Here is a 27160-nt window from a genome sequence, read left to right as displayed (position 1 = left end):
CCACGTGGAAATAAAGAATGTAGTGTCATTTAAAGTCTCGAAATGGAAGCTTTAAATGTCTTCCAAACGTTTATTTAAATATATATATATATATATATATATATATATATATATATATATATATATATATATATATATATATAGGCTGTTACAGTTGTTTGCAAAAGTTGGTATACCCCTAGGACAAAATGAAGAGCAATGAGTGGATTATAATCACACATTTTTTCTTTAGAGTGAGAAAGACAAAAGGTTCATGTTCAGATATTATTACTATAATTTAAAAAAAAAAAAAAACCTTTTTCCATGATTTATCTTAATTGCCTCCGATTTTTTCCATGTGCACTAAAAAGCTCTCAGAGCAATCATGACTTTACTATTTAACTCCTCACAGTCTTCAGGAAATTTTATTCTCCTATCTTTGCTGGAATAATTGGCCAGTCTTTATACATATCGATTAAAATTTGGTAAAATGCCTCAGCCTTTATTTTAATCAGGTGTGTAGAATGAGAGGGTCATGTCAAAGCTAATTTTCAAATGATTGTCCATTTTGAGTCAAGACATAGCATTTGTCTTTGTGGACAGGACTGCTTAGTAAGATATGTAGGTGCTTGCGTGTAGAGATTTTCTTGCATTTTCTTGCCACTTCTAAATACATTTTTAAACATATGTAAATACCAATGGGGTGTAAAAACTTTTGCATTTATCTTTATTTATTATTTATGCCAGTGAAGGTCTTTTTTCCCCCCGATTTAGCCAATTTATAAATCTGGACACACACACACACACACACACACACACACACACACACACACACACACACACACACACACACACACACAATGCCTATAGAAAGTCATCATACGCTTTGAAAATCTTTGTCACATTAGACCCTGTAAAATAAACTAAACTGATTTTACCTAATTTTTATCTGTATGTGCACATTATAACCCTAATCATCAGAGTAAAAATAATATTTTAAAACATTCTGGAGGATTATTAGAAAATAATTAGTGAAATACCTGATTAGGTAATGTGATCAGCCCCTAGAGTATACCATTTGTTCATACCAACTTGTTCAGGTGCAACCAACTGTTTCTTGAAGATCTGTTAGTAGTGCATAGTACTGCAACCATGGTTGGGAAAGTGGTTTCAAAGGCCTCAGGGGATAAAATTGTTGAAAGACACAAGTTAGGTGGAGGCTTCAAAAAATGACAACTATCTCAAGTTTTACACAATGCTGGCCTGTATGGTAGGGTGGCAAGAAAGGAGCCTGTCCTGAAAAAGTGCTACACTCAGTCTCATTTACACTATGCAAAAGCCCACCTGGAGTACTCCGATGCCATCTGGCTAAAAGGTGCTATGGTCGGATGAGACCAACACTGACCTTTTTGGACTGAAGCACTATGCTCCCCAAAAATGCAAACACAGCACACCATCCAAAACACACCATACCTACTTTTGAAGCATGGTGGGGGCAGCTTTATGTTGCAGGGGCATTTCTGGGCAGAGACTGGGAATTTGGATTTAAGGATTTAAGAGAAAATGGATACTGCCAAGTACATGCAAATTCTTGAGAAAAACCTGCATCCCTCTGCTAGACAGCTGAAGATGAGAAGGTTTTTCACCTTCCAACATGACAATGATGCTAAACATGCTGCAAAACAACACCGCGATGACTTAAGGCTAGACAGGTGACTGTCTGAGTTGCCCTGATATAAATCCGATAGAAAATATGTGGATGGACTTGATAAGAACAGTCCAATTTGACTTAAATTTGACTAAACTTGATCAATTCTGCAAGGAAGAATGGGCAAAAATTCCCCAACCTAGGTGTGCAAAGCTTGTACCGACATATCAAAAAAAGAATGGCTGTAAATAAAGTTGAATGTGGCTCAAAGAAATATTAAATCGGGGGACTGATGACATTTTCAACCCTGTTATTTTAGTTTTTCTTTTTTTTTTTATATATATATATATATATATATATATATATATATATATATATATATATATATATATATATAGTTTATAATTTCAGGGTGTATGAAAAATGATGCAACTATTTCAAAAGGAGTATGATGACTTTACACAGTGTGTATGTGTGTGTATATATACAGATGGTTCACCTTACGATTTTAAAATTATTTTGATCTTACGATGAGGTTAGCGATATGACAAAATTTTACAAATATAAAAAAAATTCTGTTTCAAACAGCAATTTTAGTGATAAAAGCATGCCTTCCAAGCGCCCAAAAATGTCGCCTGCTTGTAATTAAAAAAAGAAAGGAAGCCACTGGTTTAGTTATGGTACAGTCATGGTACCATCTTCGACTTATGATATTTTTGACTGAAGATGTGGTAGTATATATATAAAATTATACACATATATACACACTGTATGTACACACACATCTAACTTTGCCACATACACCAACAGGATTGAGTTTATGTGGATTTTCTGAGGCCTGAGGATGAGAAGCATGTGCTCTTTATTCCCTTATCATTCTCAACACGATCATCCATTATTATTCATGCTTTGAGAAATGTTACTGCAGGAGCAAACGAGTGTAAACAAGACGAGCACAGATTGTAAAAAGTGTGTATCAGGTTAGGGTTGGTGTAAATGTGATGTTGGACTGAGTGAGGTCACCCGACCACCTTATGAAACGAGTGAAGGGGATGGTAAAGGTTACAAAATGCTAATGATATGCTTCTTACATTTCAGAATGACTTTTAATGAATCATTTTAGGCTGACGAAGGCTGCTCTTTGCTACACTTTAGACAGTAATGAAATGTTCTGACAGGAATTTGGCTTGTTAGATTGTTAGTTGTTAGAAAGAAAATATATAAGAAAATCGGAAGAGTTTTCATTAACGCTTTACTGGAAGGTTACGAAAAGTATAGAAGTCAGTAGCCCAAGACAACATTTCACCACCAGACTGTATTTTTTTTTTAGTTGCTTGTAAGACCAAGAGTTTGGAAATGGTGTGTAACTCAACCCACTCATTGGTATTGCAATGCACTTTGAAGCTCTAAAGTACAGTCTACACTCCCCATTCCCACCACTTGCTCCTCTACACATCTGATTGAAACAACAGAACCACAAACATTTAAGTGTAAGAGGGATTTTGACACGCAGGGAATATTTGCCTTAGTCACTTCTAATGCACGTAACTAGCTGGCCATTCATTATTAAATTATATATGTGAAACTTTGAACTATCTGACCAATAGTTTTTTTCTAGAGGGTTTATTCAACAGTTATGAATACAAAGCTCATGCACTTCCAACAAAAGTGTTACTGAAGATTCACTAATGAGGAAAAAAGCAATGTTGGTAAAAGTTGTTGTAATGCTGTACACTTGTCATCTGTAGTTTTGCTTGTATTTTTTCCATATCACTGTGCAATGGCCACATATGACATGAACCCCTGACTGTGTGTCAGCTCAATGCCAAAGGATAGCTGATGCACTTCAATTTTTGAATGGCAATTAAATATGCATATGTATATGAATGGAAATGACAAAGATTTGACTAAAAAGAGCGACTCGATCACACTCTTGGATGCACTGAAGCAATGTTAAATCACTTCTTGGTTGGTTTATCTTTACCTCCGGTCCAGATACTGCATCACCGCTTTATCAGCGTCATCACATGGTCTTCTGTCCCGTGTTTTCAGTAGGGAGGAAAAGAAACAGCATGGTGAGAAGCAGCATTTAAACATGCCGCATGCTCTCTTTATAGTCAGTCTGTATAAAGTAGGATGATAGATGGTGTATATTTCACATATTTGGTATCTGTGTGTTTCTGTTCAAGGCAAAATGATTGTTAAATTTTTTATATTCATGTATTTATATATATGTACTGTTGATCCGATCAGTAATAGAGGTGTGCACAGGACTTTTTTAATTCCCAATTCTACTCGAGAAATTTTCTTTCTTCTGCCCTATCTCACCCTCTTTCTAAAGAACTATGACGCATCCTGTGTACTCCTGAATTTTGTCCTATTCTTCTAGTTTCTGTAGGAATTCTGACCAATCTTCTCACCAATCTCATGCCCAAAAGCATCCCAATCTAATCTGCCCCCTCCTAAAAGAATCCTATCTAATCCTCCCCAACCAAAGAAATCCTGACTAATCCCACCTACTTGAAAAAAAGAATTCTGCCCCACCCAATCCACCACTGAACTAATTCTGACCCATATTCAATTATCCCAAAAGAAAATTAAGTCTAATCCCACCAATGCCCAAAAGAACTTTAAAGATAAAGATAAATCTCAATTAATCCTACCACCTCCCAAAAAACAAGACACACCCCATTTGCTGTAGGTATTACATTCCTTTAATTTGCTACAGAATGTTTTCTAACCAAATTAGTCATCACATTAATTCTGTTCAATCCCACCCACTCCTGAATGATTTTGACCAATCCTGAATAAAAAAACAGAATTCTAACCCACCATTTGTAAAGCCAAAGGAATTTTGACCAATCCTGCTCACTTCCAAAAGAAATTCTGACCAATCCCACCCACTTGCAAAGGAAAACTATCTAATCCCACACACTCACAAATTAATATTGTCTGATCCCACACATTCTAGAAGAAAGCAGGAAGTGGAAGCTCTCTGGGTAAGGTTGCGAGTTCAAATCCCGGCACCAACAAGGTGCCACTGTTGGGTCAACCACACAGTTTAAAAACGTTATATCAGACCGTCTTCTCCAGCTAATTATTATTATTATTTTTTGTTGTTTTGGATCCTCTTCTCATTGCACACCTCTTATCTTATCATAGACTTAATATTTCATAGGCACAGCTTTTTTCCTCCCAGTTAGTTATTAATGTGTTTTTGGCCTGCCAGTGAATGCATGTGGAGAAGTTTTTATACCAGAATGAATTGTTGTAATTGGAAATGTGTACATTAGGTAATAATCATGCTCTCTATATGTTGAGCCACAGAAATGTCATATATCACCTTTTAATTCTAAGGTCTTGTTTGTTTCTATTCTTTTCTTCACTTTAAATACACTAGTTGGTAGATTTGCTTCACTTTATTGCCTTGATTTTTGTACTGCTCACCCAATGCATTGCCTAACGCATACATGACTGCCACTAACGCTTATTTTCTGGTTGTACGGGATTACAACCAAACCTCCTCTCACTATACTGCTCAGACCGAGGCTTGGTGGAAGAGAATGAACTCCACTGGCAGGACGTCACTATGATTCTGATGTAAATTTCATGGTTCCTTTGTCCTTGTGAGAGCCACAAGGCATCTCTTCTTCTTGGGGAAACCTCAGGTCTTTTTTTTTTGTTTAACTATGGTGATCTACTGCAGTGCAACAGATTATAAACTGGAGGAGGGGGATGATGGCATACACTGTCTGGGGTGCTTTTAAATCTATGCTTGCACACCTTATCACCATAGGCTGCTTATTACCTGCACCATATGATTACAGATTACTTGCAAATGACTGGCGTCAAAGCCTTGCAGCTGCAGTATACCCAGAGGAAAACATCTCGACATAAACATCTGAAATATTATTTGCTAGTAATAAAACCCTGATCATTTACATTGGACCAAACATAAAAAAAATAAAATAAAAAAAGGGTAGACAAAACAGTTGACATTTGTACATAATATTTAAGATGTTCCACAGCAGTGAATGACTGTAGTGACTGTAGTGTGTGTTGCTGTAAAACCCATCGTGTGTCCCCTCGTTGTGAATGTTGATGAAGAACCTGTGCGCAAATGTTCAGTGTAATTTTCACACTTGGGGCACTCCTGTCCGATCCTAATTCCTTTATCCTTTTCTCTTCAACTTTGTCAGTGTAACTACACATCAATTTGCACAAAAATAAAAGGACGACTTTTCTTTGCTTCTCTCTTTTTCAGGGTGCATGTGTGTTATTTACTACAAGCAACAACAAAGATGGTAAAAGGGAAATTCTGTATAAAAATGAAAGTACTACTTTGGTAAAAGCTGCAGTGCTTTAAAAGCTTCATTTAATATAAATTCTTCAAATTATTAAAAGTATGAAAGGAAAAGTACAAGCGCCTGCCACTAATGTAAGTGCTGATTTTAGATTAGTGCCCCTTTTCCTTAAGGAATATGGAAAATCATTAGGGAATATTAGCAAATTAATAACAGCTACATTCCTAATGAGTATCAGTTAATTGTCTTACTGTCTGATATGTTAGGGATTTTGTTGTCTGAACCTGAAAGCTCTTTGCAGTAGGATTATTTTTATTGTGTAAGAATGTTAAATATATACTTTCAGATTTTGAAACTTAAATTTTTAATGTATTTTTTAAGTTATGCTAATGACCTTGTTGAAATTTGCATGGGGAAGTTGAAAAACAAAGAAAATAAAAAACAAAGAAAAACTGACAGCAAAAAAGACAAAAATACAGACAGAAAAAATAAATAATGAAAAAAAATGATAAAAGACAGAGGCAGTAAAAAGACCAAATAATAAAAAAAATTAAAGAAAAATAAATAAATGAATTAATTAATTAAGCAAGAAAGGCAAAAAGAAATGCAGAAATAAACTATAACTATAAATATATATATATATATATATATATATATATATATATATATATATATATATATATATATATATATATATATATTTTTTTTTTTTAAAGTAAATATAAATAATTAAAAAATTTAAGTGTGAATATTAGGTGAAAAAACCCCACAAGAACAAATAATTACCATTACAGTAACCCAGTCAGAATACTGCATTACATAAGTCACATGTCTAACACGTTTATCCACTCTGGCTTTCTGTCCATCCTTCCTGTAAATGCTGGAGCACAAACACACTTCAGAGACAGAGACACTGTGAAATAAAGGTGTGAATAATGATAATGAAGTCCAGCAGGAGGGGAGATGAGCTGCTGAGGAAGCTCTGACCTGCAAGCTTTAACACAGTAGTATGAGGATTTGCTTCAGTCATAGGATGCACGATTCCAAATCTAGTGCTGAAGACAGGCTGAGAATACGGTCACTGTGTAATGAATAGAGCAGTACTGGGGGGAAAAACTAACTTTTAGTAGCACTAATTCAGATATTTAAACACTGATTACACACTTGATTTATTTTAAAGTTTTAGTAGGAAATGCACAAATATCTGTAGAGTCAAACCTGCTTCTTAATGGTTGTATTGATAAACCTTTTGGTAGCATTACACTCACATTAGTGATTAAAGGTATTCAATATTTTAAGGTAATATAATACCGTCTCTTGTAATAAAGTCTATTTAGAAAATCATATGAGGCACAATTGTACGTAAGAGACTAATATTCAAAACAAATGTGTTAATGCTTTATTTTTTATTTTTTAACTATTAATTATTTTGCTAGTTTTAGTACTTTTAGTCCTGAGGTTTGAATTCTGTGATCGAGTCTGTGGCACTTTTTTGGACGAATAAAAAACAGATAAACCTTTGAAACACTCCGATGTGGCAGAAAATCAAGTCAAAATCACACGTTCACTTAATTACATGACAACGGATTATATATAAACTTTTATTTAAGTTATCTCCTCATTCAAAGTAAACCTTTCACCATATCTAGGAAACAAAAAAAGGACAAAGATAAGCGCTGTACAGTTAAACCAAATCACTAGCAACTGCAACTGTACGTGTTTATATGTACATGCATGGACATACAGATTGTATATACACACATATACACTTTTACAACTGGTGACCCCCAGCACATCTCGCTTGCCTGTAAATGTCATCAAGATTTCTCCTTACTGTATTTAAAAAAAAAAAAAAAAAATCGGGGAACAAATATGGGGGTCATGATTTCATTCGATGCTTGAGTATTTTTTTTGAAGAACGCCGAGACAACGGAATCCAACAGGAAAATAACTTTGGCACATGTAAACATTTATTCCAATTCAGATTCATAAGCAATGGATTTCTCACAATTTGGCCCTAGATCTTTTTTATTTTTTTGACATCATATAAAGGTTTCTTTCCAGAACGTACAAAATTGCTCAAATGTTGGCATAGTGATGGCATAATGATCATAGGCAGTTGTATTTCACCAGCGAAACGTGACAAGTGCATACTTTCATTCGCCATCTAATAAAAAGCCCGTCTACACAGAGCACAGCATTCTGTCCGTTTTTTTTTTTCTTTTCTGGACACAAAGGAATAAAACACACGTCAGATTTTTACCCTGGACTCCATCAGTCTCATGCCAGACGATCACTGATAAACTCAAAGCCAACGAGGCTTTGAATAGATTTTAGGTGTCCTCAGATTCACTTCTAAGGACTTGAAAGGATTCCTTGTAGCTGGACAAGTACAGGGTGATGTAGTAGAGTCAAAAATAAAAACACATACTCGGGAAACAAAGTGAACACGGTGAATACAGTATGTCCGAGACGCATCATTATGTGTCCTAAATCTAGAATAAATTACGCTACAAGGTTATGCTTAATCAGACACACAACGTCTATAATCAAAGCCTTTCTACTAGTCTGTGTGTATCATTACTACAGACTAACCACAGCCCTGTGTGAAGTACCATAAAAAAACATCATGATCTAAGTGATGAAAGAAAGCATAAAAATGATGGAGAGGGGGAGATGTATAACAGAGAGAAACTCACACACCTACGGCATTAAGGGTTTTCTCTCTCCGAGTCCAGTTGAGGTCCAGCTTCTTCCAGCCCTGACTGAGAGCTGCACAGCACAGGTACCCTTTTCTGTTTACAGTAGCATGGATACAGTCAAAGGCAATCAACCTAAAAGTCACTGAACAACTGAAGGATAAACATAAAAATAAAAAAAAAAAACACCAAGAAATCAAGTAAAACATCAAATGTGCAATACACAAATCACCCCATCTGAATCCACTTCCTATCTATTGTTTTGGGAAGCCCGTGATCAAAATGCAATCAGGTCCTGCCACTTGGATTCGGTGTGCTCACAGTGACCAAACGCTGACCCTAACAGAATGCACAAAGTTTTAGAAATGCGACGGAAACTAAAACAGTAAAAAGGTACAGTCATCATCTCGTCTATGGAATGATTCTATGATGCAGCTACAAATTCGGACTTGAATCAGAATCGGACAATGTGATGAATATGGAAATAAACTAAAGTACATCTTATTGTCCTTTAGTGACAAAGGCATCAGACACTGAATGGTAGCGCAGAGCACTACGCGGCGTCCTGTTGTTTCTCGGCCAAAACACTCCCGAGGCTCAAAGAGGAAACAGATCTTTCTTCATTGCACGTTCCAGATGCAAAATAGATAGAATGACAATTTGTTAGAAGCTGCAGGGGAAACAGACAATGCTGGCCTCTAATGATTTTCTGTTTGTTGGTTGAACAGACTGTACACAGTGTTCACATCAACTGAGGCCTGCAGATTCTCTCCATATACACACACACACACATACACACACACCATTGTGCTGGGCTAAAAATGCAGAACGAAACATGAAAGGTCCTAATTTTTCCCCCTCCAATCCCAAAAGGAGCCTCTCATGGAGCGTCACTTACATTCAACATGATTGGTTACATGAAACAAAACTTTGATTAATTAAAAAAATTCCTTAGAACAAGAAAAATGAAAAGAAGAACGAAAGTCAGAAAGAAAGAAGGGCAAAAAAAAATATGTAATCCATTTGGCTGGCATCAGAAATAGGAAGAAAATAAAATACCTCAAAGCCTATGCATTTTAATCAAGGAGCTGGACTTAAAATAAAAAGGTGAGGTATATAGTTGGATGAAAAAAAAAAAAAGAGTTTTAATGTTTTTTTTTTTTTTATGTCTGTTCGGCCCCCTAGCCCTGGGCGGGGGTGGGGGGTTAGGGGCAAGCAGATCCACTGCAGCTGGGCGGCGATGTCTCGAAGACCGAACGCTGCTCTGTGACCCACAAACGGCGCAGGACGTAGGGGCTCGGGGTTAGGGTCTAGGGCTGGAGGTTGAGGGTGAACTTCCATTGCTGTGTGAGTGAGGGATTGCACACCTCCACCGTCAGGCCTCCGTTACGGGCGCTCCGGCTGTCCAGGCACAGATTACTACCCACGTGTCGCAGCTTAGTGTTGTTCTCGATCTGTTCCCATTTCTGCAACACGCACACACACGCGTCATTAGTTCAAAAGTTGCTCGTTCTCACAGAAATACCAACACGTGTTCCCATGCGACACTACGCATTTATATTTTAGTTTAAATACAATTCTCTCAGCTCTTCCCCTTAGATAATATATATATATATATATATATATATATATATATATTCACATACTGTTCAGAAAATACTTCTTGTCCTCTAAAATCAAAATATAGGATTCATTAAAAAATTCTAGCGCACCACACGTTGGACTTCCGTTCTACGTCACAGTGAGGATACAGTAGATTCGGCCGTGTTTCACTCACCTGTCTGCTGTCGTTTTCTCTGCAGCCCTGCAGTTTGATCTGAGAGCCTGCCATGCGCTCCACCACCGTCAGACACAAATCCATGTGCTTCACCGACTTGTCTTTAGTCAAGGCCCATTCCTGAACACATTCAAATCGAGAAAGAATTTCATGAGACATTTAGAGGATCTGCATGACCACAGCCATCTACAGAGTTAAACATTCAAAAGAACTTCACTGTTGACAAAACATTACGGCTGTCAGTTCACCAGTAATGTTTGGAATTCAAACCTGAAGCTGTTGAACAGTATTTTAGCTGGAACAAATCTTTATTAAACAGAATTGTTCATGGTTTATCATATGGCACTTTTCCGCAGAGCGCCTCATGAATAACAGCATCAATTTCTGATCATACAGTGCATAAGCATCTGATCATTATCTGGAGATGAGAAATGTGCTCATATGAAAGAGATACCGGCGTTTTACATGTCATTTCCAAACCGACAGTGCAGTGTGGGTTTGCATTAAGTGACATTCCACCCTTCATTGCCATGGATTCCTTCACACCCCCGTGTAGACCGTGTGCGTCACCCGTCGCTCTCCAGCTGCTCCTGAAATGGTTAGCTGTGTACCTGTGATTTGAATGCTACCTGGTTACCGCCTGCGTTGTGGCACTCGTAGACTCCCACCAAACCATCGGCTAAGTGGCCCAGTGTGTCGAGGCAATTTCCGCCCTGCTGCAGAGCCCCGAATGCAATGTCCTGATGGTCTGGGACCCTTTAAATATAAAAATAAAATGAGAGAAAAAATGTAAATAAATCACGTCTAAAGTTACCCTGAAGATTATGGAGGTGGATAAAACAAAATCAGAAAAAGTTTTATACACTGTAACTAATAGTAATAATTTATTCAGTCATTCCTAGTATACCATAAATAGATATCTAAATTAGATTTATCAGTAAGAAATACCAACACAGTAAGAGATCTAATAGAGTGAAAGTTCAGAGCCGTTTTGGTGGCACATGTCAGAATTACAGTACAGAATATATCTGGATGGTTAAAAAATGTCTATAAACATTCATTCATCAATTTTCTCTTATGGTGTACAGAATATATACTGAATGCGGCTTACCTGAGTTCTGGGTACACATTCTCCAGGTACCACTTAAATGGCATGCATCCTAACCTCTTCTTCATTTCCAACCTGCTCTGAATACTGGCAGAGAATAAAGAGCAGTTTAAACAGATTATTGAAATAAAAGTGAAAACAGAAGCATACACACCCACATGTACACCGTTATGAGCTTGTATCATTACATGAGTACCCAATGGTACCGGGTGAAAGGAATGAAATAGACTTTTGTAAATGGTTAGCAGAGACACCTACTTGCCGTAGGGCACATTCCGTGCAGAAGGGACAGCGGCATAATAAAAGTTCTTGAAATCGTCCATCCATACCTCTGCTGCTCGTCTGGTGTTCCTGCAGGGGGCACAAGAAATCTCAGAGATCTCAATACTGACAAAATAGTTCAAACCAGTGGTCTCAAACTGCCGGCCTGAGGGTTATATCCGGCCCCCCCCCTCTCACTCCCTCCAGCTGAAACATAATCCGGCCCGCAAAAATATAAATAAATGAATTAGCACTTTCCAAGTTTGCCTTGTAGAATTCAATTATATTTATATTAAGTTTGTAATCTTGTGTACCAGTGTAGATTTATTCATTGCTAGAGACTCAAAGCACTTTTTACATCACTTTGGATAAGGGCGTCTGCTAAATGCCGCGAATGTAAATGTTTAAGTATTTTTTTCTATTTGCTTCATACCAAAATGACCATTTTATATTGAATGTAAATGTAAACAAAAACACGATTCTATAAAAAGCGTACGGCAGATTTGAGAAGAGGAGAGCTGGTTTTGGGTTTGTTTTTTTTCTTGTCTGCGAAAGAAAACGTAAAATGTCTCTTTCCAAAAACAAAAAGGAAAGTGAATGAGGAACACAGACAGTTTCAAGAAAGATGGACAGTGCTGGATTTTCAATTTGGAGCTTATTGGAAATGCTACCTGACAATGCAGGTTTTATGGAGTTTTCCAGAATTAATCAGAATGTTTTAATTCTCAAAATTATGTACACCTTTGGGGTCAACTGGAACATTTACTGCATTTCAGGACTCGTTATTTGACCTCAGTGTCTGACCTCACTAATGCACTAATGGCTAATCGAGAATCTGAAAGCCTTCCCAGAAGAGTGAAGATTATTATATGGGCAGGTGAGCCTTATGAGCAGGTGCTAGTTTCCTCTTATTCGATTAGATTAGATTAGATTAGATTCAACTTTATTGTCATTACACATGTTCAAGTACAAGGCAACAAAATGCAGTTTGGGTCTAACCAGAGTGCAATAGCAGCAAGTGCAGGATTTACAGTGTTTACATAATTTACATACATTTAATAAAATGGTATTATAGGACTATAAACAGTATAGTCCTATAATACCATCAAGCGCCATGTGGTTACTATATAACAATGTACGTGCATGACAATGTCCCCAGTCTGACAGGGTTGACTAGACTATTTCTGTCTAACTTTAAAAAAAAAAAAAAAATAGAACAATGTGTTGTAGGTGTAATTCATGTGAAAAAAGAGCAGTCTTTCTTTTTCTCCATCCAAAAACCTGCCGTTTCTGTCTATTTTTGTGTGCTGGATTCCCTAATACACACAGTTAAGTTACAATATGTAAATAAAATACTAATGTAAAGTTAGCAAAGTCCACCATTTAATTATGAATTTTTTTTATATCACATTAATGTATTAATGAAGCAAAAACAGTGTCCATTTGCCTTCAAAAAAAAAGTTTTTCAAACAAAAAAAAGTGGCAGAGAGGGGTGGGGCTTCCAGAAAATTAATAGTGGAGTGCTCAAAAGTGTCATATGTGGACTTCATTAATGCCTAAACAAATACAGTACTGTAAAACAACATTTCTGAGTGATACATTGGGTCTCTAACAGGTTCTCACAATGTACTCTTTCAACCACTAGGTGGAGCAAGTCGCCTGAGCCACACTGCATTTTAGGCACCATTTTGTTTCCTGGATATGCTGCACACATATACAGTACCTTTTACCTCAACCCGAATCCTTTTATATTCGACAAGTACATACAGATATGATTATAAATTTCTGGTTTGTTTTGTTTTTCCACCAAGGCTCGTACAACGAGTTGGGCAGCTACAGTACCTGGCGAACACGGTGCCACTGCCTCCAGGAAACGTGTAGGGATGCTGCTTCCTGAACACATGTCCGACTCGACTGCAGGGAATGATCTCCAGACTGCCACCACACTGCCACACCCGGAAAGAGATTTCTAAAAATGCAAACAAACCCGATTGGCTTGATATCATCTGTTAAAACTTCTGTTGACATTATTATTCATACATTTAACTCATGTCATGCCACACCTAAATATAACCCTAAGTATAGCCTCAGTAAAAAAATAAAAATAAAAAAAGGATACCTTTTGCCTTTTTTTGTAACTGGTTTTGAATTTTCTTTTACTATTTTACACACTCTGATATTTCATTTAAAAAGCCCAAAACTCAAAATCAAGTAGTTTAAGGTGACATTGGATTTACGCTGGGAAACATATTAGGGGGGTAAAAACCTGCTCTCAAAGAATTGTGTAAAAGCTCAGTGCTCAAACAAGGAGACTTGTGAGAGAAGCCGCAGAAGCCGGCAATCACTTTGAAGGAACGATAGAGTTCAGTGGCTGGGAGTGGAGTAATGGTGCACCAGTCAACCGTGTCAAGATCAATGCAAAACCCTGGCTTGTATGAAAAAGATTTTGAGATGTGAAAGTGTGTGAGTTAGGAAAAGGTTTTGTGGCCAAATAAGACTCCTGTCAGGCTAAAACTTAAAGCCTTTTGTTTGGCACAATCCTAAAACCTCCCATACCTCAAGACACACCATCCCTACAGTGAAGAAGCATCATGCTGAGGGGACATCAGCAAGGATCGGGCCTCTTGTTCTAAATGCAGAAAGAATGGATGGAGCAAAATATCGGGAAATATTGCAAGAGAACCAGCTTCAGTCTGCTAAAAACCTGAAGCTTGGGAGGAAATTCACTTTTCAGCAGGACAGTATTCCCAAACACAAGGCCAGAGCAACATTAGAGAAGCACAAGCAGAAAAATGTCAATATCCTGCAGTGTCCAAGTCTTCTCAATACCGCTGAGAATCTGTGGCAGCATTTGAAAATTGCAGCCCATAAAAATCACCCCAACCAACCTGAACTTTCTGGAGCATATCTGCCGAGAAAAATGAGACAAAATCACTTCAACACTGTGTGCAAAGCTGATACAAACATATCCCAAAAGACTTTCTGCAGTAAAAGGTGAATATCAAATATTACTGTGTGGGGATGAATAATTACACACATTACTGTGTGGGGATGAATAATCTCACACACACACACACACACACACACACACACACACACACACACACACACACACACACACACCTGTGTTTTGCACCCATTTTTTATGAGCTCAACTCAAAGATCTAAGACTTTTTCAAAGTACACAAAAAACCTCTTGCTCTCAAATATTGTTCACAAATCTGTCTAAATCTGTGTTAGTGAGCACGTCTCCTCTGCCGAGAGAATCCATCCACCTCACAGGTATGGCAGATCAAGATGCTGATTAGACAGCATGATTATTGCACAGGTGTGCTTTAGGCTGGCCACAATGTCAAGTTTTGAGGGAGCGTGCAATTGGTATGCTGACGCAGGAATGTCCACCAGAGCTGTTGTCTGTAAATTCAATGTTAATTTCTCTACCATAAGCTGTCTCCAAAGGCATAACCAAAGAATTTCTGCTCAGACTGTCAGAAAGCATCTTAGGGAAGCTCATCTGCATGCTCGTCGTCCTCATCGGGGTCTCAACCTGACAACAATTTGTCATCGTAACCGACTTGAGTGATTAAACTGAAAATATCCCAGTTCTTGCATGGCCATCGTGCATGTTTGGGATGCTCTGGATCGGCGTATACAACAGCGTGTTCCAATTCCTGCTAATATCCAGCAACGTCGCACAGCCATTGAAGAGGAGTGGACCAACATTCCACAGACCACAATGAACAACCTGATCAATGCGAAGGAGATGTGTTGCACTGCGTTAGGCAAATGTTGGTCACACCAGATACTGACTGGTTTCGGACCCCTAATACAGTAAAACTGCACATGGCACACCTGTGAGGTGGATGGATTATCTCAGCAAAGGAGAAGCGCTCACTAACACAGATTTAGACAGATTTGTGAACAATATTTGAGAGAAATAGAGTTCAGCTCATGAAAAATGTGGCAAAAACAATTTTGTTCAGTGTATATATATGAGGTGCCATGTTGAACATCCAGTGGTCAGTATGAGAGAATTGAACTCAAAGCACCATATTTTACTTCTCTCATACTGACCACTGGATGTTCAACATGACACCTCATGGCAAAGATTCTCTGAGGATTTAAGAATTATATTTGTTGCTCTCCACAAAGATGGCCGAGGCTATAAGATCAGTAACACCCTGAAACTGAGTTACAGTACTGTGAACAGGGTCATACAGAGGTTTTCCAAGACGGGTTCCACTCAGGAACAGACCTCACAAGGGTCCATCAAAGAAGTTGAGTCCTCATGCTGTGTGTCAGGTGCAGAATCTGGCTTCCAAAAACAGACGCATGAGTGCTGTAGCATTGCTTTAGAGTTTGCAGAAGTGGAAGGTCAACTTGTCAGTGCTCAGAACATACGCTCACACTGCAACAAGTCAAATAACAAAGGTGCTCACACTTCGGACACAGATTTTGACATGATCACTATGGGTGTACTTACATTTGTAGCCAGTTATTTACAATAATTATACAATAATTATTATAAAAACTGCTGTATGTTGAGTAATTTTTAGAGGACAGTAAATCTGTTCGGGTATACAAAGTATATCCGAGTTTCAATTCTATAGTAGTGACTTTCGAGAAGATAAAATAAAATGGTTGCTGAAATGTGAGGGGTGCACTCACTTTTGTGAGATTCTGTGTATATATAAATATTCCCTGACAAAAATCCAATGTCACCTTACAATAACTGATTTGGGGCACAGCATTTTAAAATAAAATTCACTATATGGACAAAAGCATTGGGACACATGATCTTTCCTGTCATATGCCATTCTTCTCCAAACTGTTACTACAAAGCTGGAGGCACACAATTGTCTTTGGATGCGCCATAAAAAAAAATTGCGTTCACTTGAAATTAGAAACCCAAACCTGTTCCAGCATGACAGTGCCCAAAGTGAGCTCCATAAAGATATGCTTTGCATGGTTTGGAGAGAAAGACCATGATTGTCCTGCTATAGATCTCTGACCTCAACCCTAGTGAACACCTCTGGGATAAATTGGAACACTGAATGCACCCTAGGCCTCATTGCCTCACCTACATGAGTTCCTGACTTTATAAACACCCTTGTGGCTGATGAACACAAATGTCTACAAACACACTTTAAAATCTAGTGGAGAGCAAATTGGGACTAAATTTGGAATGTGATGCTTAAAAGGCACATACCATACTTATGACCAGGTGTCCACAAACTTTTGGCAATATAGTGTATATAACAGGATGACAATTCATTTGTATCATACGTATTGGTCAGGGGTCTGAATAATTTCGCAAGGCACCGGATATGAAACATTAGCAATGAAAAAGCAGCATTTCAATCGGAACACACATGCTTGGAATGCTGAACAGGACACTGCTGCAACTCCTAACTGCTACATCTGCAACATTTTTATTTCCTTCCAGTCTGCTTCGGGTGCATCATTTGCCGGATTCTTGTGACATTTCCACAACCGCCTCAGCTGAAAGCGGCTCGCTGTTTGGAGCAATGAGTAATGTTTATTTTATTTCCCCTCAGATGTGATGCGCTCCCTAAAAGTGTGCTTACCTCAGAGCCTTTAGTTACAGTGTTTAACGTTGAGGCAAATCTTTGACACAGCAGCACAAGAAGAAAAGCAACAGTGTTACTGTCTGTGTGTGAATGAACAGGGAATGCGAATGTGCATGCTCAATTTCTCACGCTTGTGTTGCGGACACAACCTTAGTAGCATTGTTGATATTTGTCTGCCAAAAACTCACAGATCCTACGTGCTTCATTTGGATTTCCTGACCCCTGAGTATTGCACTGATGTGTGCCGTGTGGGTCAGTGCTACGTCTCCTGTGTTGCATCGGTGTACATAATAAAGTTAAACGTTGCATATGAGTAAAATGTTGCTTTTGTGTCTCACCAAGATTTTCGCCACCCCACACGTCCATCATCATGTCATATTTTCCGAGTTCTTCAAAGTAGCTTTTGTCCATGACGAAGAGGCCACCAGCGATCATCGGAGTCCTGATGTAAGAGAGTTATAATACAGTCTTACACCACTTTATATAATACATATATACACAAATGTACATACACACACATATACACACACACATATATATATATATATATATATATATATATATATATATATATATATATATATATATATATATATATATATATATATATATATATACATATACATATATATATATATATATATATATATATATATATATATATATATATATACATATATATATATATATATATATATATATATATATATATATATATATATATATATATATATATATATATATATATATATATACATATATATATATATATATATATATATATATATATATATATATATATATATATATATATATATATATATATATATATATATATATATACACACACACACACACATACATACCTACATATACACACACACACACACACACACACACAACTATACATATACACACATTTTCTTATACATATGTAACACATAGCGGGGTAAAAGAAAAAGAAAAAAACAGTTGATGAAGGTTGTATTCATGGATGTCATACTAAAATGCGGAGAACAAAAAAACGCAATGCAGAATAGTACTATTCCCTTGTTGTAGAAAATGCCAATGGAATCCAGAAAAGGCTTGATTTATGAGAAGCTGTCGAACAAAGTTTCAACACAGCATCATGAGGGATTCGCCAAACCAATATGAAACTTCAACCCTGTTTCTGATCAAATACTAAACTCTGATGCCAACGTCAGCCTCTAACACTGGCCTGGTATCAGCTCAGCTTTGGCTTAATTTCCAGTCCGGTCCGTGAACACGAACATGTGCAAAACGTGACTGGAGAAAGTCGCAAACAGTGTTGTATATCAGAATACCACTCGGCTCATGCGTCTTTAATGTGAAAGAATCAATCTGAAACTGGCTACTGGCGCAACACCAGGCCTAAAACATTGGAATGCTACTGGATTACTGATGTGTTTTGCATTAGCAAACAAACGTCACTCTGATGCGCGAAATAAATCGTGACGCCAGTCTTTTCGGAGAGAAACTCGGTGGATGACTGGATCAAATGAGGAAGATGATGTCAGTCTCGGATCATCTTTATCGGACTTTATCACTGGGAGGATGCTGGAGCTTTACAGTCTGGCATGGATACTATAGACAGAGATTATAGAACTGTTGCTGTAACCATAAAGCTTGTCTGCACTCATCCTACAATTCTTACAATGATCCTACAATGATTGTTCGCCCTCATGATCGTGATGTCTTATATTCATGCCACTAACTTTTTCCACAGGCCAACAACATGCAATCGTGAGCAAGAGGAGTAAACAAAATCTCCAAAAAAGAAATGCTTTCAAAAACTTCCCTTTAAACTGTAAATTTATCAACAGGCAGTGTAGAGCTGCACCTTAGCTGTAGCATCATCATTACAGCACAGTAAAATTATTTCTTTGCATATCCCAGCGATACATCGCCCCTGGAGCACAGAGAGTTAAGATCCCTGCTCCAGGGGCCCAACAGTGACACCATGCCGATACTGGGGCTCGAACCCCCCAACCTTCCAAACAGTAACCCAGAGCTTTATCCACCGAGTTACCACCTCCCTACGCTGCTTTTTTACACACATTTATAATTTAACGCAACATATTTTTGTCACACCTTATTGAAATGATACATTCAGCAGATTTCAGTAAATCTAAATAAACCTGTGTGAATGCTGAGCTGGTGCCAAATTCACGAATAGACAATTATGTAAATAACTCATTTCAAATGTGTGTATCATCCAACATCAAGCATTTATTTTCTCTTTCTGTTTTTCCATTCAAACATCCAGAACACATGGCACGCAGCTCCACAGTGAAAAAAAAATGTAATAAAAAAAACTAAAGCAATCGCAATTTCGAATTCCACTGTGTTCAAAGGTCCAAGGGAGCAAAACCACAAAACAGTCTGGTTATGAGGGTGGCAGTCCAAGAGTGTCCAGTCTTCACACAGGGGGCCGGTGTGGGTAAATAATTTCTTTCTAATCAAACAGAAGCCACACCTGATTCCCCCTGTTTAATCAGTTGTTCGCCTTCGAGTAAAATATGAGGTGTGCTGATCACAATCAATGACGCACTTCATGCTGTGTTCACGTCCTGCTGTTGTGCTGATTTGGGAATTGAATTGCTTTCTCACTACCACTGAACAATTTTAACCAGATACTTGAGCTGGAACTGGTCCTAAACCACTGCCTCAAACTATTGTTGTGCAGAAATTAAATGCACAGTCGGACTCGACTCTATGATTTGTAAAAAAAAAACAACATCTTAGGGATCAGTTCCAGGTGAAGACTTGTGTAATGCATCAAATGTAACTTTTTAATGTGTGTGGAACTCTATGGAGCAGTTCTCATTTTAATCATGCAAGTACCACATCACATTCAACATGTATATTCAGCGTAAAACAAGAGGTGTGGCGAAGACAAGTAAACAAGTTCCCTTTTTATCTTTGAGCATGACAAACAGGAAAGTGAAGTAAAACAAACAAAACACTAATGAATTCATTGGACCGAAACATTACTAACAGGGGAAAAAAAAAATGGAGCTACGTACTTGATTGGAGCGATGGGATTCCCCTGCCTCGCCCGTCTCTGCTCCAGTGTCATGTAGTCCCACTTAAACACCAGATTCCAGTCAAAACCTTTAGGGGGAAAATAATAAAGATTGTGATATGACACAGTACAATAAAGCACAGAGCTGTGGGTTCTGAATTGACAGATAGTAAAGATCTCTTTTAAATGAAATGGCAACATTAAAATCAGAAGCACGCACAATCATCTATAGGACATTCAAGGAGCTTTGTGTTTATACAGACTGCTTTCTGCATCTAATAATCAATCACTGAGTCTGTGCAGCATGAGACATGGTTTTCTCTCAAGACCTTTAAGAGAGAATGTGTTAAAGCTGAAAATCAAAACATAATGGATGAACAATAAATACGAATAAAATCATGCTCTCTCAAATGTTACCCAATTCCATGTAAATTAGTAAAAAAAATGAAATAATAATAAATAAAATATAAAGACCACCACTCATTACACACAAAGAGGATCAACTCCCTGCTTCATGCTGTGTGAAAAGTCCAATTACACACGAGTGTAAGAGCTGAACAGAGTGCACTCTCAGCACTCCAAACTTCCCACAAGCTTCCTGATACATCTAACAGCCACACTCTGCTCCTCACAGTCTCAGACAGTACTGAAGAAGAGAAGGAGGAAAAAAAAAAAAAATGTAAGCGAGGGAAACAAAGTGGAGCGATGTATTCCAAATCTTCCAGGGCATTTACTCTTGTGCAAGATAAAGGGAATTTAATTTTAGTTGCTGCGCACCTCTCCTCCCCGAGGCCTTGTGCACTGTGAGAGTACTGCGAGGAAGCCAAAATAAAAAAATAATAAAATAAAAAACGCAGCCTAATCAATAAACAAACAAAAAAAAAAAGAATGAGAAGAAGAAAGAATAAGCCATGCAGGAGAATATCGATATTATATATACATGAGCAGTGGAATGTCTTCATCTTGTAGGTCTCAAAGCTTCTGTATCCTATTTCTAGCTTTTTTTTAGACTGCACAAAGAAAAGAAAAGCAGAAAACAAGAACAGACAAAAAAAAAAAACCTAAACAAAAGGAAAGTCTTTTTCCGTCCAGAACACCAACACCTCAGCTTAAAAAAAAAACTGTAAATATGGTTCTCGAAAAGAATGTGTTAATGCTTTTATTATTTATATTTTAATGTGTGTTGTAAAGATCAGGTTTTCACAGAAATGACTACATTTTGCTAACATCAATTACTGTAAACCAGGATGGGGTCATGCAAACAGAAACATAAGTCAGCTTGAAGTTATAGTTTTAATATCTATCAGCAATTCTTGTTTGTGCTTTGCTGTTGTGATTTTTGTGAGATTTGTGGCTTTTCCTTGACATTGGCATAATTGAAACATTTTGCTTTAAAAGGTTTAATCAGAAATGTCAGACACTGCTACAGCTTCATTGTCGAGGTTCTTTTGTTGTCTTTTTACGTTCACGAATAAAAAGAACGTAAATCTCAACAAACAATTCCAATTTTATGGAGAGAAACAAACAAATAGATAAATAATCAGACAATATAAAATCGACCGGCAAAAACCAGCCAGTTCCTTATATATCACAATTTCACGAAATGAACATTAAACAATGAAAAGACTAATCGATTCAGTCAGTAGTCAAACTCTGTGTAACAGCTTCCCCGCAAACCATCAGGCTCCTCAACACACACAACTAAACTGGAACTCACACACACTCACACACACACACACACACACACACACACACACACACACACACACACACACACACACACACACACACACACTCAACTGTGTGTTACTGAAACTGTACAACCTGAACTCAACACTCACTCATTACTCATCTCAATCCACTCCACCACAATTTATTTATTTATTATTTCTACTTACCGTAATTTCCGGACTATAAAGCGCACCCATATATGTATATATGTCTATAAGCTGCAGGTGTCTACACTAATGAACTTTACACAGGCTTTAACGAAAGACACGTTACACACGGTGTAACGGGTGAAATATGTTGCGCTTCCTTTAAGAGCAGAGCGGTATTTTGGGAATAGCCTGCCACTGCATTCTTCCGGTATTACTGCGTGTGTGTAAGACTGAGGATTATATCCTTATTATTGTCTGATGCTGATTTCTAGGTTTCTTTGTCTAACCCTTAACACTGTTGCCAAGAAAAATAAAAAAGCATGAGTTTTGGAAACCTGTCTGTGCTTATATGATTTCTGTTGCTGGAGTTAGCGAGCTCTCCCTTCACCCAGACTCAACGCGTTACAACGGCTTGTATCTAAAAAAATTAATAAATTAGCCGCTTAAAAGGTTAAGCCGCGGGGTTCAAAACGTGGGAAAAAAGTAGCGGCTTATAGTCCGAAAAATACGGTAAACATATAATACTGTTTACATGTTGTTTTTGCACCTCTTAACTGCTGCTACTGCTGTTTTTGCACTGCATTATGTTTGTTTACATATACTCTCAGTTATAGTCTTTATAGTCATCTTTGCACAATACTGTATATTCAAAGTATACAGTAGGTTTACTGGTCGCTACCTTGTGTTATGTGTGTTGTATTGTCTGTCTGTCTGTCTGTCTGTCTGTCTGTCTGTCTGTCTGTCTGTCTGTCTGCACTGTTTGCACTCGATGCACTTTATGTAGCTTTGTATTGTGTTGTAGCTCTATGTTGTTTAGTGTAGCACCAGGGTTCTGGAGGAACGTCGTCTTGTTTTTACTGTGTACTGTGTATAGTAGAAATGACAACAAAAGCCTCTTGACTTGACTCCAGATGTCAAAATGTTTGCAATGTCCCGATCTGCAACCCATACTTAATTCTATACACCCTCCAATTTGGGATGTCCAGAGTTTTAATTTCTAGACTGCAACTTCAAATTGTATCTCAGTCTGACAAAGTTCTAGAAGTTTACCTCCTTTGAGGTCCGCAGACGCTCCCACGTACTGAAAGTTGTCCATGTTGATGACATCTATGATGGGTGAGACGACACGTGTCTTGTCCTGCAAACGACATAAGACGACAAGAGCAGAGGACAGTAGAGTAAATGAAAATTTATTTCCTTCTATGTGACTTTGTATAAAGACCAGGATCTGAACAGTTTAATAATTCATTCAAAAATAAACTTTAGTGCAAGTAAAATTAAAATGTTTAGTTTTATGTTTATGTTTTTGAATATATCATTTATATCAACATTTAGAAATCAATGACTGCATCTCCCCCTGAAACGAGTTGGAAAATTATACATCCTGACCACAATCGGAAAAGTATAGCATGTTAATATATTTACAGTAGTGTAAAATCACATCATATCTCTAGTACTAGCATGAGTTTCAGCTGAAAATAGCCTGCTCGTAATGTGTGTTTTGACTTGTACCAGTCTAATTTGGATAAAACTGAAAGCTCCAGTACTGACAATGTCACTTACAAATGACGGAAAAGCAATTCTTGTCAGCTTGAAGAATTTACAGCAGATTCATTGTGACTTGAAGTTCTTGCCTGGATTTGCTCTTAAATTTGTGAGGCAATAGCACAGCTGGGAACACAAACAGATCCTCCAGTATTTGCGTAGCTTCTGACAAACGCTGCCATTTCTGTCATAGCAGCAGTCAGCAAAAAGTCCAGTAATAAATAATAAACCACACAGCACTTTTATTATATTCTTCATTTGCTTGCATGAGGAGAGCTCAGTGGAACAGGGAGTCCTTTCACTGAGGCTACAATTAGAGAAAAAAAAAACCCTGACATGACCAAGCATTTTCCCCCAGTTTACTGATAATGTATGCACTGCTTCGCAAATTTAACTCACCTCAAACCTGCTGCTGAATTGGGAATATTTATCCCCCACTGCACTACTACATCACACCCCTGATTCTATATCTAGTTCTTTATTATGTACCTATATATTTATTCTTTTTGCTCTGTTTCATTTAGAATGCTACATGGATTCCTTTTTGGATGTGTAAAGTGATCAATCTATCCATCTACACTACATGGATAAAAGTTTGTGGACATCTAACCATAAAACTCATAGTGTTTTTTAAACATCCCATTCCAAATGTAGTCCCCATTTGCTGTTCAAATAACCTCTACTCTTCCACTAGATTTTAGAGTGTACTTGTGGAGATTTGTGCTCATTGAGCCACAAGAGTGTTAGTGAAGGCAGGTACTGGTGTTGGGTGAGGAGGCCTGGTTCAGTTTAAGGGAAAATGTAATCCTACCTATACAATTGTGTGCCTCCAACTTTATGATAACAGATTGGGGAAGAGCCACGTCTGGTGGGAATGTGTGTGTGCCTGCCTGTAGGTATTTATGCATGTATGTATTTAAGTGTGTAAGTAAGCATGTATGTATGTATGTAAATAAGTAAGTAATTATGTATGTACATACAGTAAGTAACTATGTATGTATGTATACATGCATGTATGTATCTATGTATGCATGTATAAGTAGGTATGTATTTACAGTATGTAAGTATGTATGTACAGTATCTAAGTAACTAAGTACATATGTATGTATACATGCATGTATATATGCATGTACATACAGAATGCATGTATGTATGTATGGATGTATGTATGTATGTACAGTATGTAACTAAGTATGTATCTATGTACAGTATGTATGATGTATGTACAGTATGTATATGCATGTATGTATGCATGTGTAAATAAGTAGGTATCTATTTATCCATCCATCCATCCATCCATCCATCTACCTACCGACCTACCAACCTACCTACCGACCTGGTGGCTTAGTGGTTAAGTTGTTGGACTTTTGTAATGTTAATGTATATGTATCCAAATCCTACCATTTAAACAAATGACAAATTATTTCTTCACTGTAAATACTAAAATATAATTTCCTTTAAAAGCAGAATTTAATGTTAACTTGCAGCACATCTAACCATGGTTCAAAAATGATCATTTCAAAGTGTGTTACAACAGTGGGATTAATGCACCTGAATGTATAAATTAAACCAGACTTTCAGGTGTACCAAGCAGAAACTATTCATACCATGGCTACACATTTGCAACTTAATGTAAAAAAAAAAGAAATCCAACATTTCTAAGAAAAATCCATACACAATCTTAGTTTTAATGAACTATAAAATGGGCAGTTAGTAAACAGTAACACAAAGACAGCATTGTTTATGCTTCTGATTACAGAATCACAATAGAAGAGACTGTCTCTCTGAAGACATATTACAAGACATCACAATCATGATTTTGATAAACACAAGCCTATAATGACAGCAAATATAAACGAAACAGTCATTACGAGAGGATGGCAATAGCTAATGAATTCATCACTTGAAAGATACTGCAGCAGTAACACTGTTACATGATTTAATGTAGAGCTGTTGCTGATTATTTTAGTGATTATTCCAACGATTTATTTAAGTAATCGGATAACCCAGACATTAGGATTGCACAAGCCAGTGCACTCTTTGTGCCAGTCCCAAGCCTGGATGAATGGGGAGGGTTGTGTTAGGAAGGGCATCCAGCGTAAAACATGTGCCAAATCAAACATGCGGATCACAAACCTGAAATTCATACCGGATTGGTTGAGGACCGGGTTACCAATGACCGCGACAGGTATTGTTAGCCAACAGGGTACCGGTGGAAATTGGGCTACTGTTGGCCAAAGGTGGAGAAGGAGAGGAGGAAGACGTCTACAGGGACAGTAGGAAAGGAGAAGTGAAGCAGAGTGCAGGTTAGAGTGAGCACTATTTGTTGGTACTATGACTGGTAAAGGGAGAGAGGTAGCTGATATGATATGAGAGGAAAAAGGTAGAATTGTTGTGTGTCCAGAAGACCAAGTGGAAAGGGAGTAAGACCAGGAACATTGGAAGGATTTAACTGTTCTATCATAAACATAGGAGTGATCCTGAAGGAAAAGTAGAGTAAGAGTGTAGTGGTGAAGAGAGTTTCTAAGTAACTAAGTACATATGTATGTATACATGCATGTATATATGCATGTACATACAGAATGCATGTATGTATGTATGGATGTATGTATGTATGTACAGTATGTAACTAAGTATGTATCTATGTACAGTATGTATGATGTATGTACAGTATGTATATGCATGTATGTATGCATGTGTAAATAAGTAGGTATCTATTTATCCATCCATCCATCCATCCATCCATCCATCTACCTACCGACCTACCAACCTACCTACCGACCTGGTGGCTTAGTGGTTAAGTTGTTGGACTTTTGTAATGTTAATGTATATGTATCCAAATCCTACCATTTAAACAAATGACAAATTATTTCTTCACTGTAAATACTAAAATATTATTTCCTTTAAAAGCAGAATTTAATGTTAACTTGCAGCACATCTAACCATGGTTCAAAAATGATCATTTCAAAGTGTGTTACAACAGTGGGATTAATGCACCTGAATGTATAAATTAAACCAGACTTTCAGGTGTACCAAGCAGAAACTATTCATACCATGGCTACACATTTGCAACTTAATGTAAAAAAAAAAAAGAAATCCAACATTTCTAAGAAAAATCCATACACAATCTTAGTTTTAATGAACTATAAAATGGGCAGTTAGTAAACAGTAACACAAAGACAGCATTGTTTATGCTTCTGATTACAGAATCACAATAGAAGAGACTGTCTCTCTGAAGACATATTACAAGACATCACAATCATGATTTTGATAAACACAAGCCTATAATGACAGCAAATATAAACGAAACAGTCATTACGGA

At 37.4% G+C, this 27160-nt stretch overlaps 1 protein-coding gene across 2 annotated transcripts in view; it reads right to left on the bottom strand.

The window, feature by feature from the left end:
- Positions 1-7879: 7879 nt before the first annotated feature.
- Positions 7880-27160, bottom strand: part of galnt2 (UDP-N-acetyl-alpha-D-galactosamine:polypeptide N-acetylgalactosaminyltransferase 2) — a 115854-nt gene continuing 96573 nt past the window's right edge. The window contains exons 8-16 of one of the 2 annotated variants that reach the window (XM_046872403.1): positions 23344-23431; positions 20415-20502; positions 17706-17809; positions 13619-13745; positions 11774-11866; positions 11519-11602; positions 11019-11163; positions 10408-10527; positions 7880-10096 (exon numbers count right to left, since the gene is read on the bottom strand). In XM_046872403.1, coding sequence (XP_046728359.1) covers positions 9941-10096; positions 10408-10527; positions 11019-11163; positions 11519-11602; positions 11774-11866; positions 13619-13745; positions 17706-17809; positions 20415-20502; positions 23344-23431 — 1005 coding nt within the window. In that variant the 3' untranslated portion in view covers positions 7880-9940. The remainder of the gene's footprint in view (positions 10097-10407; positions 10528-11018; positions 11164-11518; positions 11603-11773; positions 11867-13618; positions 13746-17705; positions 17810-20414; positions 20503-23343; positions 23432-27160) is intronic. The other variant, XM_046872412.1, reaches the window with a different exon arrangement.

Source organism: Silurus meridionalis, chromosome 2 (genome assembly GCF_014805685.1).
Source record: "Silurus meridionalis isolate SWU-2019-XX chromosome 2, ASM1480568v1, whole genome shotgun sequence".
Lineage (NCBI taxonomy): Eukaryota > Metazoa > Chordata > Actinopteri > Siluriformes > Siluridae > Silurus > Silurus meridionalis.
Note: the sequence above shows the minus strand (reverse complement) of the source record. Positions and strands in the feature narration are given on the sequence as shown.